At 57.2% G+C, this 15,356-nt stretch overlaps 1 protein-coding gene across 1 annotated transcript; it reads right to left on the bottom strand.

The window, feature by feature from the left end:
- Window positions 1-1,734: 1,734 nt before the first annotated feature.
- Window positions 1,735-13,581, bottom strand: ADI1 (acireductone dioxygenase 1). Its single transcript, XM_079110628.1, has 4 exons — window positions 13,402-13,581; window positions 10,251-10,370; window positions 3,156-3,335; window positions 1,735-1,894 (listed from the first exon to the last, which is right to left on the bottom strand). Exons 1-4 carry the CDS (start codon window positions 13,519-13,521, stop codon window positions 1,775-1,777), a joined length of 540 nt encoding a protein of 179 aa, XP_078966754.1. The 5' UTR covers window positions 13,522-13,581; the 3' UTR covers window positions 1,735-1,774.
- Window positions 13,582-15,356: the final 1,775 nt, after the last annotated feature.

Below are 15,356 nucleotides of genomic sequence, written 5' to 3'. Positions count from 1 at the left end.
AGGGCGCACCTGACCAAGGCCCACTGCACACGCTGCACACCTTCAAACTGGCACACTGAGTCACTGCCCAGGTGGGCCTGTCGGCTGGCAACGGGTCCCTCAGATGGACAGCCTCACAGCTACACTCAGGACCCCAGGCTGGGCCCGGGCACCACCTGACCCGGTACCTAGGAGAGGGACTAGAGACGGGCTACCTTGCAGGGATAGCCTCAGAACGAGACCCCCAGGCACACACGCGGTTCTGCTGTGCAGTGACGCCCCCTGCTTGGGGGAGTGTCTCGACCCCTGAGTTCTCTAAACTTCCAGTTGGACTTGGTGGTGGAGGCAGGAGGCTCAGGTGAGCCCGGGAGTTCTAGGCCAGCCTGGGCCGCAGCAAGGCCCCTCTTGAGGGAGACAAGCACCATGGCATCGAGGTGCAGACAGGGCTGCAGCGAAGAGGCCCATTTAGGGACAGGTGGAAGCAGGAGCCCAAAGGCCAGAAGGACCCTACCCAGGTGCCACCTTCACAGGTCCTTGGATATTCCCTGGCATGGCTGGCATGGCTGGGAGGGGTGGCAGAGGTGAGCAGACTCCTGGCTGCTGACTGCCCAGACGCCCTGACCCAGGGTGGGTCACACGTCAAGCCACTCACACTGAGGACGTGTACCATGTGCACTGGGCCTCGACAAGGCAGTAAAGGACAGCACGACGGGAGCAAGGCCAGCGGAGCCCTGGCCCCCTGAGGCCGGCAGACGTCTGCCACCTTCCTCTGTCCTCCTGCCTCACGAAGCCCGAGCAGCCGCAGAGGACAGGAGGGAAACATGTCCCACGTCTGGTGGCCATTTAGAAATCCACCCGCAGACCAGCCCTGGTTCCAGCCACGGAAACTGGGCTACAGCTCGTCGCCTCTGCCCGGGGCAAGCGCGCCCCCCACCCCATGCAGGCAGCCGAGGGTGATGGTGTGAGCCGCCTGCATCCAGTCCAAACATGGGTCGGGACGGGCTGCGCCTCACCCGGGACCGCGTGTCTCTGTGATCAGGACTAACCAGGAACAGCAGCTCGGCTCTCAGAACAGGCGTGTGAGCGGGAGCCAGGGCCAAACCCAAGGCCTCGCAGTCCCGGCAGGCGCTCCCGCACCAAGCTAGGCCCTGACCCCAGAATTACTGAGTGAAGATAACAGACTACTTCTCTTCCAACTTGACTGTGAAGGAACCCAGAAACCCTGCATTGAAAAGACACTAACACGGACATAAATAAATCAGCCAGATACACCTACAATCTTACCAAGAATTTGAATGGACGGCCATGAACCGGCAAAACACGTGCACACCAGTGAGGAACTCCAAGCTCCAGCAGAGTTAAGGCACTTTATTCTGAACAGGAGACACAGGCAGCCCAGAGCACACCCAGCCTGAGTCTCCCCAGCCCGGGTGCCCCGGGCAGGCAGTGCCACGCCTCCCTCAGTGGCCTGTCTCTAGGACTGCTCCTGTGCACGGGGTCCAGGCCGGCCAGCGTCAGCTGACCACGGGCAGCGACCCTCCAGGAGCTGACGCCTGCGTTCGTGGTGGACGAGGGCATGGCCAGCCCACCCCTGCACACCAGCCGTCGAGCAGAGGGAGCCGGGGCCCGACGCTCCGCTCACGTCCTCCTGAGCATCAGGTTCCCAGCTCCTTCCATCACAAATGCGCTAACCAGACGGTCTGCTAAGGAAAGCCAGCCCGAGTCCACCACACAGGCAGAGGCCGGGTGACCCCAGCACAGGCGCGCCAGGTCCTGCAGGCAGGCTGCTCCCAGCCTAGGCCGTCTGAGCCAGGAACCTCACATACTGCTCCCGGGCGGGGAAGTGGTCGGCTGGCCGGTTGTAGGCGGTCCACACGGGCTCTCCCACGAACAGCCGCATGGCCTTCACGTAGTTCTAGAAACCAGACAGACACACACATCACCCTTGACGACTCGCCACTCGTTCCCGCGTTAACAAGACGCCCTCTGCCACACTGGACCCTCTGCCTCGGTGGCTGCCTGACACGGAGGGGCCCTGGTGGCAGGTGGAAGCATCTGCAGCTGAAGCTCAGCGTCCACACGCTCAGAAACAGATCAGGGGTGGACACTAGCACCATCGTGGACACTAGCACCGTCCCTTGTCTCTGCCCCATGGGTACAGCCTTCCCAAGAGCCAGCACGGGCCCCGTGCTGCCGGCAGGGCAGAGGATCGCTGGCACCACCATCCAAACTGGAAACCACCCTGGCAAACGCGGGTTCGGCGGTCAGAGGCCCCCGTGCCCAGCAGGCAAGCTCACCTCAGTGCAGCCACAGACGCACAGCGCCACTGTTTCCACACTAGTTACAACAGTCACAAAAGTGGAAACAGTATACACCCATCCTGGGGGAGGCCGGCCGTTCACTCGGTGGAATGAAGAACTGCCGCGCCCGGGGCTGGCCGGACCACGGAGGCTGTGCCGCTGTGAGCCGCACAAACATCCAGGATAAGATGCTCCCCATCCCTCACCTCCAGTGGAAAAGAGCAGACGCGGCCCTGTGCGCAGCCTGCGACCTCTGCGCCTGGGGAGGAAGAGCCCAGCCCACATCCCCTGGAGCCAGACAGAGTCTCTTAAGAGACTTTCCAAAATGTACCACGGCCACCCGCAGGGAGGGAATGGGCCGGGAGCAGGCGTCAGGCAGAGCCTTCCACACGTCTCCTTGCGTGCTTCGGGACCCTAAGCCAGAGGCATCGCTATCTATTCAAAAATCATACTGACTCTCAGGTTCAAGCCAATCACATCCTGAGGAGGCAGGAGCTGCTTACTTCTATACTTACTGGCAAACCTAATGGCTGTGTTTCCACCGTTAAAATCCAAAAGTGACAGAGTACCCACCCATAGGTGCCTCCCGGCCATGGCCCTAGAATCAGTGAGAACTGCAGCTGAAAACCTCTCAGTGAAGGGGCAGCCCCGCGGGCCATCCGCCTCCCAGCAGTGGGCAACGCTGTCCAGGCAGCACACCAGGGTTGTGCACTGCTCCACACAGGGCCAGGCCAGACCACTCCCAGGTCGTGAGCGGTGCCACCCAGGGTCCCAGCGTCAGTCTCAGCAGCAGGCTGGCAGGAACATGCTGGGCAGCACCTGGCCAGCTCTGACACCCAGCGCAGGCCGGATGCCAACCAAGGCTGCAGAGCCTACCTTCTCGTCCAGCGTGAAGCGGTGATAGATGCCGGCGGGGAGAGTGATCATGTCTCCCTTCTCCATGAAGATGCGGATCCACTGGTCCTCCCTGTCCCTGACGTCGAAGTACCCACTGCCCTCCAGGACGTAGCGGATCTCCTCGTCCAGGTGCAGGTGCTCCTGGTAGAACAGCTGGATCTAGGCGGAGGGAGAGCTGTGCGAGTCAGCGGGCCAACGTGAGCGGGTGCGGCCCCCTGACTGCCCAGGACCCCAAGGGGGCGGGGCAGACTGAATGGACCCAGCGACACCTGCCAGTGACCACGTGCACTCCACGTGCCAGGCACAACCCCAGTCTTCACACACAACTCGCTGAGTCCCATGACCCACCAGCCAGGTACTCCTTGTCATCCCCGTCTTACAGATGAGGGACTGGAGGCCCAGAGAGGGTGGGTCATGGGCCCAGTGCCACACAGCAAGACTACCATGAGACGTGCAGCTCCACACCCGTCCTCCCGCAGCACCAGGGACCACGCTGACCAGGAACGCTCACAGAGGAGGTGGCCATCTCCCTGAGCATCGTGATGCGGACACTGAGACCCACAGAAGCTGAAGCTGCAGGACCAGCAAGACACTGCTGTGACCGGGCGGGGCTCTCGCGGGACCAACACCATGAGGCGCCTGGGTCTGGAGTGGCCTCTGCCGCACCTGCGCACTGCAATCCCCAGAGCGGCTGGACCACAGGATGCGCCTAGTGTCCCTGTTCTGGGCTTTCCATCCTGGCAGGATGGGTGCCGCTGCTCACCCGCCGTGTGTCCCAGGAGCAGGGCGGCTGCCACCCACCCGCGCCCGCTCGGAAGTGCTGGTCAAACTCCACGGCCACCGCTCTGCACAGCAGCCAGAGCCGCGAGCAGGAGCAGCCACCCCAGACTGACCGGGCGGAGAGCGGGACGCGACTCCACAGCACCACCAGGCAGGAGCCTTCAGGGACCAGCACGGTGGCCCCAACTGCCAAGTGACAAGGGCTCATTAGGTCCCCACTGCTACCCTGGGGAAAATCCCCTCCTGCTTCCAGCAGGGAGCGGAGCAGGGAAACCAGGCAGACGCCGAGGAAGGCTGCCCGCAGGACCAGCTGGCAGAGCCCACACGAGGCCATCAGGGCCCATGGGCTAGGGAGGAGAGCGTGGCTCCCCAGCTTGCCAGTGGGCATCCTGGAGGGAGTGCGGGAGGGCCGGTGCCCCGACCTGACCGTCTGAGCACCTGTCCAGCGCTCACCACTGTATGGCACTTTGTTACAGCAGCCTGGGCAGGACAGTCGGGATGGGAAACGCCCAGCTGCAGTCCCCTCTGCCAGCCTGCCATCGTGTTCCCCTTGGGGGCACAGCCCAGGTCAGCACAGACTCGACGTCCTAGCCAATGCAAGACAACAGGACAGGGAAAGGAAACATGCTGACAGGAAGGAACGACTGTTCACAGCAGACGTGACCATCTCGGCAAAAATCCACAAGAGTGACAGGAAAAAACCTCCTGGAATCATAAGCAATGGCAGCAAGGGTGCAGCCAGCACAGCAAGGTCAACACATGAAGGCCGGCCTCTGTGCTGCACGCCAGCCATGAAGAGGAGGATCTGGAATCAAGACCAGCATCTACATTAGCATCACCTCAAAAACAGCATCGCGAAGCACAGATGCAAATCAGTACAGATACACATGAGGAGACCCTCGAACTCCAATGAAAGAGATCGAGGAGGAACTAAGTCAGTGGAGACACAGCCCATGCTCACGGACAGAAAGACCCAACATCAAGAAGGAAGAGCTTCCCAGCAGCATCTACAGGTTCAGTGCAATGCCAATCAAAACTCCAGCCAGCTATTTTGTAGATAATAGCACATTGCTCCTAAAGTTTAACAAAGAGGCAAAAGACCAATAATAACTAAGAGAATAACGAAGGAATGGAACAAAGTTGGAGTCAACTTCAAGACCTGCTATAGAAAGTTATGATGAGCAACGCACTTTAGTGTTCACAGAAGAATGGACGGAGGATGGAGGAGCACAACAGAGAGCCCAGGAACAGAGGGACATAAATCCAGCGAGCTGACCTTTGGCAAACGAGGAATGGCGACACACTAGGGAAACGAGCCTTTTCAGCAGACGGTGCTGAACAACTGGATATCCACATGGGAAAAAAACCTAAACAGACCTTACAACTTTCACAAAAATTAACTCCAAAGGGATCACAGGCCCAGGCGTAAAATGCAAAGCTATAAAATTCTCAGCAGGGAGTATCTAGATAACCTTGGCTTTGACATGATCTTAGGTGAGACAGGAAAGGTGCGATCTGTAAGCTGTCCATCGCTGAGCGCAGATTTTACACCTTTCTCCATAACTGCCAAAGCGGAAGAACCACGACGTCCTTCAGAAGACAAACGAACGCGTGAACCATGGTCCATTCAGACAGTGGACTACCACTCAGCACGTGGAAATGGAGTGCACGTCGCTACGTGAGGAGTAGGCCGAGGCCGTCCCCAGCGAGGACCAGGCCGAGGGCCGTCCCCAGCGAGGACCAGGCCGAGGGCCGTCCCCAGCGAGGACCAGGCCGAGGCCATCCCCAGGGAGGACCAGGCCGAGGGCCGTCCCCAGCGAGGACCAGGACGAGGCCGTCCCCAGCGAGGACCAGGCCGAGGGCCGTCCCCAGCGAGGACCAGGCCAAGGCCGTCCCCAGGGAGGACCAGGCCGAGGGCCGTCCCCAGCGAGGACCAGGCCGAGGCCGTCCCCAGCGAGGACCAGGCCGAGGGCCGTCCCCAGCGAGGACCAGGCCGAGGGCCGTCCCCAGCGAGGACCAGGCCGAGGCCGTCCCCAGCGAGGAGCAGGCCGAGGGCCGTCCCCAGTGAGGACCAGGATGAAGGCCGTTACCCACGATCCCAGCAGGTGAACTGCTGTGACCTGGAAAAGTGAACGGCGGAGACAGCAAAGGACCAGAGCTGCCAGAGGCCGGTCGGGTGCCCAGGCAGAGAGCGGAGGACTCGGGGGACTGTGCTGCCATCTGCGTGAAGCTGGCCACGGACCTGCCCTTATTCAACTGTCTCGCCCACCATGTTCACCACAAGCAAGAAAGCCGAGGTCAGTGTGGACAGCGAGTGACCATGACCTGTCCGTGCAGGCCCATCGCTGTCACCAACGTGCCACTCTGGTGGGGCGCGTTGACACTGGAGCAGGCTGCAGTGGGGCAGGAGTCGGGAAACCTCTGCAGGTGCTCTCAACCTTGCAGTGAACGTAAAGTTGTTGTTAAAATTTAACAAAAAACTGAAGTTAGACACACAAAAGCTGAAAGAAGGGCCAGGTGCTCTGGGCCACGCCTCTGATCCCAGCAACCGGAGAGGCTGAGGCAGGAGGCTGGCAAGCGCGAGTCCTGCCTGGGCACCTTAGCCAGGCCCTGTCTCAACACAGAATTTAAAAGGCTGGAACGTAGCTCAGCGGTACAGCACCCGTGGCTCAACCCACGGTGCCACAAAGAAAAGCTGATGGGACTCTCACCAACAGACGGCATGCCAAGATGTCACAGCAAGTCCTCAGGCAGGAGGGGCGGGAAGAGGCGGAAGCACGGATCACAGACTGGGAGCGAGAGGCACGGCCAGGGCCACCACGGGCACCGTGGAGGCTCGTTCCTATCAACTGCTTTAAAGACGATTCGCTGTGTAAGCAAGAATAAAACTGACAGTGTGGCTTTAGGAGACAGGGACAGGAGCGGGGAGCAAGGCCAGCGCCATCTGCGGGTCTCTGGCCACTCAACCAGGTCCGGGGTTCAGAAGGAGCCTGGCTAGTCAAGGACCAGGCTTCTGCTTTCCGGGGCTCACTCCTATGCCTACGGCAAGGACAAAGCCCAAAAAACTGAAGCCCGTCTCTTCCTCAGCCACCAGAGAACTGGTCCCAGGAGAACCCGCCAGGCTGAGCTCTAGAGAGAGGGAGGAAAACCAAGACCAGCTGACACCACCCGGCACTGCACGGCAGCTCCCCTCACGCCCCCGGCACTGCACGGCCGGCTCCCCTCACACCCCCGGCACTGCACGGCGGCTCCCCTCACACCCCCGGCACTGCTGACCTGTGTTCCCATTCTCTGTGACAGCATCAGCACAGCTGGTCAAACCAAACGCCAAGGCTGTGGGCGAGAAGTCCGCCCTGCAGAGACAAGCAGGCATCGGAAGCTGACTGGGAGTGACACGCACTTAGGGACTTGGAACTACATGCCTAATGTGCTCGGGGCTCGTGTGAAATGTGGACGGCCGGCACAGGCAACTGGGCAGACAGATGGCAAGCTCAGATCTAAAGGGACCCAGAGAGCCAAGGTCTGCAGCAGCAACAGACACCTGCAGCGGGCCACGAGCCGCCCGGGCCCGCTCAGGACAAGCAGTGCGGCTGGAGGCCCGTCAGCTGTCGCTCCACCCTGCAGTGCAAAGAGAACGATGGTGGGGCAGGAAGAAGCCAGGACGGCCACAAACCAGGACGGCAGGAAGGGCACACCATCTGGTAAATGTGCGAGGAAAAAGAAGCAGACAGAATTTGAAATAATGAGGACCAAGCATGTCCCCAAGTGAATGGCAGACACCAAGCCGCAGAGATCAGGAAATGGACAGCAGCAAACCAGCGAGCCCAACGCCCACCCTGAGGCCCATGCCGTCACAACAGCGGGAAACTGGGGGCACAGAGCAAAGCTGGACGAACCAGAGGAAATGCACCCAAGCCAGGGAGGAAGGCAGCAGAAGCACACCAGGCTTCTCCCCAGAAACCACGCAGGCGGCAAGGAAGGCCGCCAACACCACACGCCGTGCAAACCGTCCCTGGAAAGGGAAGGGCAGGGGCCGCGGACGCAGCTCAGAGGGAGAGCACGTTCTTTCTTTCCTGTACTGGGGACTGGACACAGGGGCGCTCTACCACTGAGCACATCCCCGCCTTTTCTACTTTTTATTTTCAGAGGGTCACGCTAAGCTGCCCAGGCTGGCCTTGAGCTTGCAATCCTCCTGCCTCGGCCTCCCGAGTGGCCGGGGTCACAGGTGCGTGCCACCACACCTGGCTAGAAGAACACTTTCCTAGCATGCTTCAGGTGCTGGGTTCAATCCCAGCACCAAAACAAAGTGAAGGAGAACTTTCTCAGGCAAACAAAAACTGAGGGAACTTATCACCAGTAGACCTGCTTGGCAAGAAATGTTAAAGATGTTCTTGAAACTAAAGGAAAGTCACATAGACCTGAAACTCAGATCTACATAAAGGAGAGGAAATAAAGACAAAGTACCTTTGATGCTCTTCAGTGATCTAGTAGATAATCTGAACCATGAGGGTGACAGGAGGGAGGAACTGGGACAGAGTCCGGGGAGAACATGGCTCACAAACCCGAGGCGAGCCCTGAAACGCTGTCTGCAATGATAAGCTAAGAGAAACAGAATCATGAAGATCACTCGGTCAGAACCAGAGAAGGCAGGGAAAAGTTGGAATATTTAAAAAGCACAACTAGAGAAATTAGAAAACAGTCACAGACATGGCAGGTATTTCAACTATATTAATGATCAATTTTAATGTGAGTTATTCAAATACACCAATTAGAAGACAAACTGTCAGAATGAGCTAACAAACACAATTATCCGTTGAAGCTGGGCACAGTGGTGCACGCCTGTAATCCTAGCAACTTGGCTGAGGCAGGAGGATCACAAGTGGGAAGCCAGCCTCGGCAACCCAGCAAGACCCTGGGCAACTTCATAAGACCCCGTCTCAAAATAGAAAGTGTTGGGCATGCAGCTCAGTGGTAAAGCGCCCCGTGGGTTGAATCCCCAGTACCACAAACAAAAAAAACAAAATTACCTGCTGTACACAAGAACACACACAGGTTGAACGTAAGGGGGTGGAGGAGGAGCTCCTGTTAACGCTCATCCAGAGAAGGCCGGGCAGCATGCTCTCCTCTTCAGCAGAGAGGCCTTCCTGCAGAGCCGTGACCACCTCCAGAACGCACGCCTCCTACGCAGCGTCACACCAGGGACTGACGCTGAAGGACCCGGAGGCGAGGCAGGAGTCCACCACCACCGGGCATTTCAGCAGCCCACCATCAGGACGGCAGACCCACAGGCAGGCCACCAGCTAGGACGCTCAGGTCTGACGGCACCGTCAGCTGCCTGACTGACAGACCTCAAGGCAGCCCCTCCAACGCAGAGACCACATTCCGCACCAAAGCAGACCTTAACAACTTACAGAACACCAAGTCACATAAACCTCTGCCTACATGGAATCAAATTAGAAACAAAAGAATATCTTTAGGAAAAGCACCAGATAATTGGAAGCTAATATACATCTTTAAAAAATAAAACAGCCAGGCACGGTGACACATGCGTGTAGTCACAGTTGCTCAGGAGGCTGAGAGAGAAGGATCGCAAATTCAAGGCAAGACTCAGTAACTTGGCAAGACTCTCTCAAAATAAAAAGGGCTTGGGATGTAGCTCAGTGGTAGAGCAACCCTGAGTTCAATCCCTCGTACAGAAAAAGAGCGAGAACAAAAAAATCCTCATGAGTCAAAGACAAAATCGGACAGGAAATTTTAACTGAGTAAAAATTAACTCACAACATACCAAAGTCTATCTGATACCACTAGAGTCATCACGAGGGTAAGTTGACAGCACTAAACACCCACACTGAAAAGAAGAAAACACTCAAACCAGCGACCTCAGCTTCCACCTCCGGAAATTAGAAAAAGAAGAGCAAACTAAACCCAAAGTACACAGGAGGAGGCAAAGATCAGGGAAGAATCGATAAAGTAAAAAACTGAAACAGGGAGAAAATCGATGAGACCAGGGTTCTCTGCGAGGTCAGCGAGAGCGCTGAACCGTGCAGGCCCCGGAGAGGGAGGGAGGGAGACACACCAGCACCGGACATCTGGACCGCCGGAGCCGGGGGAGGCTGGGTTCCCGCTACCGCCTCCCACGAAGAGCAGCCCATGCAGGCAGCCCCCACTCAGTCTACCAGACCAACAGAAGCACCAGCCTGCGCGCCGTCCACCCCTCCCACCAGGACACGTAGCTAGGGCAGTCACGGGAAGAGGAAGAAGTCTGGGTTCTGAGGAGGAGCGGCCCAGCCTTACCTTCTCCTCGTAGTTGGGAAGCTTATCTTTGCATATGGTGATGATGTCCATCCAGGAATAGTTTCTCTCTCTCCGGATCTTTTCTAATTCTGGATCGTTCTCATATTTGTCAGCATCCAGCTAACAAATTTAAACAAAAAGTAGGTCATGTTAAAAGGAGTAGGTAGAAACATTCTCCTCCTGGATGCTGACCGCGCCCTAACTGGACACTGTTCCAAACTAAAACAGCCTAACCTGCAGCTGCGTGTGAGGGTACACCGGTTTACCACTCTAATCCCCATTAACAAACAGGAAAAAAGAAAACGTGTTCCTGCTGTCAAGCAAAATTACAAGGGGCACTGCTTTTGGTTTTGTGTTTGTCTCATTGACTGGCTGGTTTTTTAGGTGTTTTTTTGCCTTTGAACTCATGATCCTCCTGCCTCAGCCTCCAAAATTGCTGGGATTACAGGCGTGCACCATCACATGCTACAGAGGGTTCCATTGCTTTGAATTCAGCTCTGCACTCAGGCAACACACCAGACAAACCAACACAGCCACTGACGTTAAGTGTTGTATAATCAAACAAAAAGCAGAGAGATCCCAAGACAAACCTGTTTCTCCTGGAAACATGAGACACCAGTCTACCTGTATCAGCTACTAAGAAACTGCCCTCTCCTTTAACCCTCACAAAAACAGGAGCCTGAAGTAACTTGACACGAGCCAAGAGCTCATTCTCCTATGGCTGTTTCTTGTCCCCACCTTATGAAGCCCACCGCTCTGCCAACACCAGGGGGCTAGCACCTGCAGTCCTCTTGTCCTCGGGACACCCACAGACGTGCCAAAATCCTCAGCTGCCCCAGATCCTTCCGTAAAACAGTGCAGGATCTGCATATATCCTACACCCAACCTTCACCGTAGTTTCTAAGTTTTTTTTTTTTTATTTGTTCCAATTTGTTGCACATGACAGCAGAATGCATTTATACATTTTGATAGATCATATGTAACTGGAGTGTTATCCTTCCATGTATTTTAAATCAACTCTGGATTACTTATGGTACCTGACACAATGTAAATGCTACATAAATAGTTGTTATACTGTATTCTGCAGTGATGACAAGTCTGTACAGGTTCATTGCAGATGAAATTTTGTTAATATTGTCAATTCGCAGTTGATTGAGTCTATGATGCAAAACCTACAGACACAGACAGTTGACTGTGTTTCATAGAATGCAGATGGCCTGGACACACGAATCTGGAATAAAAGCTAGGTAGTTCTCTTTTTAAATTTTTTTTTTTTTTTTTTTTTTTTTAGTTGTAGGTGGACACAATACCTTTATTTTATTTTTATATGGTGCTGAGGATCAAACCCAGGGCCTCACACGTGCTAGGCGAGCGCTCTATCACTGAGCCACAACCCCAGCCCCCAATTCCTTCTTTAACACATTTTGCGGTGCATGGTGGAACACACCTGTAATTCCAGAAACTGGAGGCTAGGGCAGGAGAATCACAAGTTTCAAACTGGTCTCAGAAATTTATCAAGAACCTGTCTCAAGATAAAACTAAGAAAGGGCTGGGGATGTGGTTCAGTGGCAGAGCAGCCCTGGGTTCAGGCCCCACTACTGAAGAAATAAAAGTAAAGACCTTTAACGAATTTCATCTTCTGATGCCACAGATCTATTTCAGTCGCTAAGAAAGCATGTAAGCGGGCTCCAGGCACCGGAAGCACGCAGCAAGAAATGGCATTTCAATGGCCCTGTGCTGGTTCAGCAGAGCAGGACTGTGAGGAGGAGATCCTGGCTGCCCAAGGAGTGACCCAAGGGGCACCTCTGAACGTGAGTCTTACTCTCCGGACACACTGAGAAGGCAACCTGATATCTCATTCTTGTTTTTAACTGTCACACAACCAAACTCCTGGAGCAGTGGTCTGACCCTTCTGCTTTGACTGTGGATAGATGAGATGTTTCTCTACATCAAAACCTATTTTCCTATCATAACAGAAACCGTAAAGCACTTGACTGGTCTGAAGTTGGTACTTTCCAGGAGGTTCAGTACTCTGCCCTGGCCCCCCAAAATCAAATCAGTCTAAGAATTAATGCACTTGGCCTTTAAGGAAAAGAAACTGGCCTTGGCACTAGTATATCAGAGCCGGGCTCCTCCAGTCCCAGGACCCGCCAGGACCCTCTGGCTTCGCTTGCCTGTAGCTGCCTGCTTTCGGCCGGCATTGAAAGTCACTAATTCTGGCCAGGCGTGGGAGAGCATGCCGGTAACACCTGTGACTTGGGAGACTGAGGCAGCAGGATCTCCAGTTTGAGGTCAGCCTCAGCAACTTGGTAAAGCCCTATTTCAAAATAAAGCATACATACTGTTGGGGATGTGCCTCAGTGGTAGAGTTTCCCGGGGTTCAACCCTCAGTACTGGGGTGGGGGTGACCCACCACTCATTCTGGAGGCCTGGCCTTTCTCAGCTCTGATGTAGGGTGCACCTCTAAGGTCTGGGTCACACTCATGACTGCCTGTTGCGTTTCAGCCGCCTCAAGGTCGCTTGTGTTGAAACCAGGGACCTTTCACCTGGGCCTGGACGGGACAACACCACCCTTAGATCCTGCTAACACCATTTTCTGAACCTGCCTTCCTTCCGGGAGGACGTCCCAAGATCCACTGCATGCACAAGCCACTGTTACTTTATCTCCAGTCACCCTTCAACCCATGTGCATCCTAACCCTACCCTCAGTGCCATATGGCTCCCCCACAGGAAGGTTGGCTGGGTGTAGGCCTGGGCTTGCTGTCTGTCTCGATCACATGACTGAATACGGATTAGCTGAAGCAAAACAAGTCCAAGATTCGATCCAGTCGCCCCGGGCCATGGCCATGACCTCGCCTGGCCCTCCCCAGTGGGAATGGGGCGCCCGCAGCAGGTGCACTAGCTTTGCAGAGCTGACGTCAGCCGAACGGGGTCCACCTGAACCAGGCACCCCAGCCCCCGGGAACTCCGGGGATCCTGCACTACCGTCCCCAAGCCCGAGCCCGGTCGGGCCACGGCTGCACCCGGAGCCCTAGACAGAGCCCCGGGTGCTCCGGGCCAGGGAGCCCGCACCTCTGCAGCCCCGGGTCCCGACCTCCCGCCTCCGTGCGAGCATGCGCAGCGCGCCAGGCGTCGGGAGCGCCCTCCGTACCTTCCAGTAGAGCACGCCGAGCCCGCGCAGCTGCTCCAGGCCCACCGCGCGGTCGGGCTCTGGGCGGTGCGGCAGCCGCGGGTCGTCCGCGGACTCGTCCATGTACCAGGCCTGCACCATGGCTGCGGCGCGGCTCACCGGGCTCTCTCGGGGGCCGGGACGGGACCGGGAAGAGGGCCTGGGGAAGGGCGGGGCCGGGACGGGTGGGCGGGGCCTGAGGGAACGGGAGGAGGAGGGCCGGGACGGGGAGGTGGGCGGGGCCGGGGCGGGAGTGGGCGGGGCCTAAGGACGGTGCGAGCGAACGGGACGCGGCGGAGGGCGGTTCCGGGAGGAGGGCGGCGGCCCGAGGGGTTGCACGCGGGAGGGGCCGGAGGAGTCCGGGGCGGGGCTGGCCGAGGGACGCGGCGCACCAGTCGGCGTCCAGCGGGGCGGCGCGGTCCCTGGGCCTTTACAGCGGACTGGAGAGAAGACTTAGTGGAACCGCCCGCGTTTTACAGCCGCGAACGTGAAGGCAAAACAGAGTGATCGTAGCCGGGCGCGGTGGCGCACGCCTGTCCTCCCAGCGACTCGGGAGGCTGAGGCAGGAGGATCGCGAGTTCGAGGCCAGCCTGCTCCAAGTACAAACTGCGAAGGGGCTGCGCTCCAGCTGCGTGGGGGAGCGCCCCTGGGTTCGGCCTGAGATGTCTTCATTTCCCTCCCATCTCTCCCATGAAACGCGGTGCGCCCTGGGATAAGCAGCCGCGCCTCCCGGCCCTGAATTCCTTGTGAGCGCGCACAGCCCCCCGCTCCTGCGGTTCCGTCGCGATCTTTTGACGGTGGCGGTGGGAAGCGGTGCAGCCCAGAAGCCGCAGCAGAGTCCTGGGTGTGGGCCCTTCCCCAGGACAGCAATGTGGGACGTGACGTCGGCCGACTGGCACTGCGCAGCCGGCTCAGCTCGCCAGTCTTCAGACACAGTGGCCTCAGCTGTGCCCTTCAGCCGGGAGCTCGTTGCGGCTACTGCCCTGCCAGGGACCGTTAGCAAGGCGAGGCATTCGACGCCTGACCGACTGCTGGGTGTGCCGATGTCGCCAGTGGCTGGGAGCTGGGCCAGGCCCACCAGGCTGCCAGGCCCACCAGGCTGCCAGGCAGCAGGCGCGGCGCGCTCTCAGCTGACACGTTCCCTTTCGAGGGATTTATCAGGAAGTGATCCCATCAAAACTTGAGCATCTGTGCAGCTGATGAAAAAAGGAATCCAGCCTCTTGATGAGCCCCGATTGTGTTTTCAGAGCTGTCAGCTAAAAAAAGATCCCTTTCTAGTCTACAAAGCAAGCCACTGGAAAACCCAGGGATCTAGACCAGACTGTGCTAGTTTACACTCCGGAGCACACTGTGGCTCTCGGGCTCCAGAAACTGCACAGAAAGCACACGTCCCTGCTCCTTCCGGTCTCCTCCTCAGCTGACTGCAGATACTGTGCCGGTCCTCATTTCCTCTCCAGCTCCACCTGGCTGATTTCTGCTTATCCTTCAAGATCCCCCACCCTAGGGCTGGGGCTGCTCAGTGAGGAGCATGTGCCTGGCATACACGTCTGAGGTCCTGGGTTTAATCCCAGGCACTAAAAAAAATCCCAGCCCAGACATGGCTTTATGCAAGAGTGGTTTCTAATGGCTCTCTCCCCTCTCACTGCCTCCTGACCCATTCCACGGACACTGCCCTTACAAGATGACCAAGACTTCCATACTACCAGACCCGTCTTGCAGTTCTCTTCTTATCGGCAACAGCACAGTCACACATGCCCTTGATTTTTTGTTGTTGTTGAGTGGGGTGGGTACCAGGGTCACTCACAGACACTTGACCCCTGAGCCACATCCCCAGCCCTATTTTGTATTTTATTTGGAGATAGGGTCTCACAGAGTTGCTTAGGGCCTTGCTAAGTTGCTGAGTCTGGCTTTGAACTCCCAATCCTCCGGCCTCAGCC

The sequence above is a fragment of the Sciurus vulgaris genome (assembly GCF_902686455.1).
Source record: "Sciurus vulgaris genome assembly, chromosome: 14".
Taxonomy (NCBI): domain Eukaryota; kingdom Metazoa; phylum Chordata; class Mammalia; order Rodentia; family Sciuridae; genus Sciurus; species Sciurus vulgaris.
Note: the sequence above shows the minus strand (reverse complement) of the source record. Positions and strands in the feature narration are given on the sequence as shown.

What these genes read in the sequence shown, in the direction of transcription:
- ADI1 (XM_079110628.1), bottom strand. Translation starts at nt 13,521, where the DNA reads ATGGTGCAGGCCTGGTACATGGACGAGTCCGCGGACGACCCGCGGCTG. An exon ending in TTCCCAACTACGAGGAGAAG is followed by an intron (nt 3,336 to 10,250) that starts GTAAGGCTGGGC and finishes CCCTCCGCCTAG; the next exon opens with ATCCAGCTGTTCTACCAGGA. An exon ending in GCTTCACGCTGGACGAGAAG is followed by an intron (nt 1,895 to 3,155) that starts GTAGGCTCTGCA and finishes TCTGGTTTCTAG; the next exon opens with AACTACGTGAAGGCCATGCG.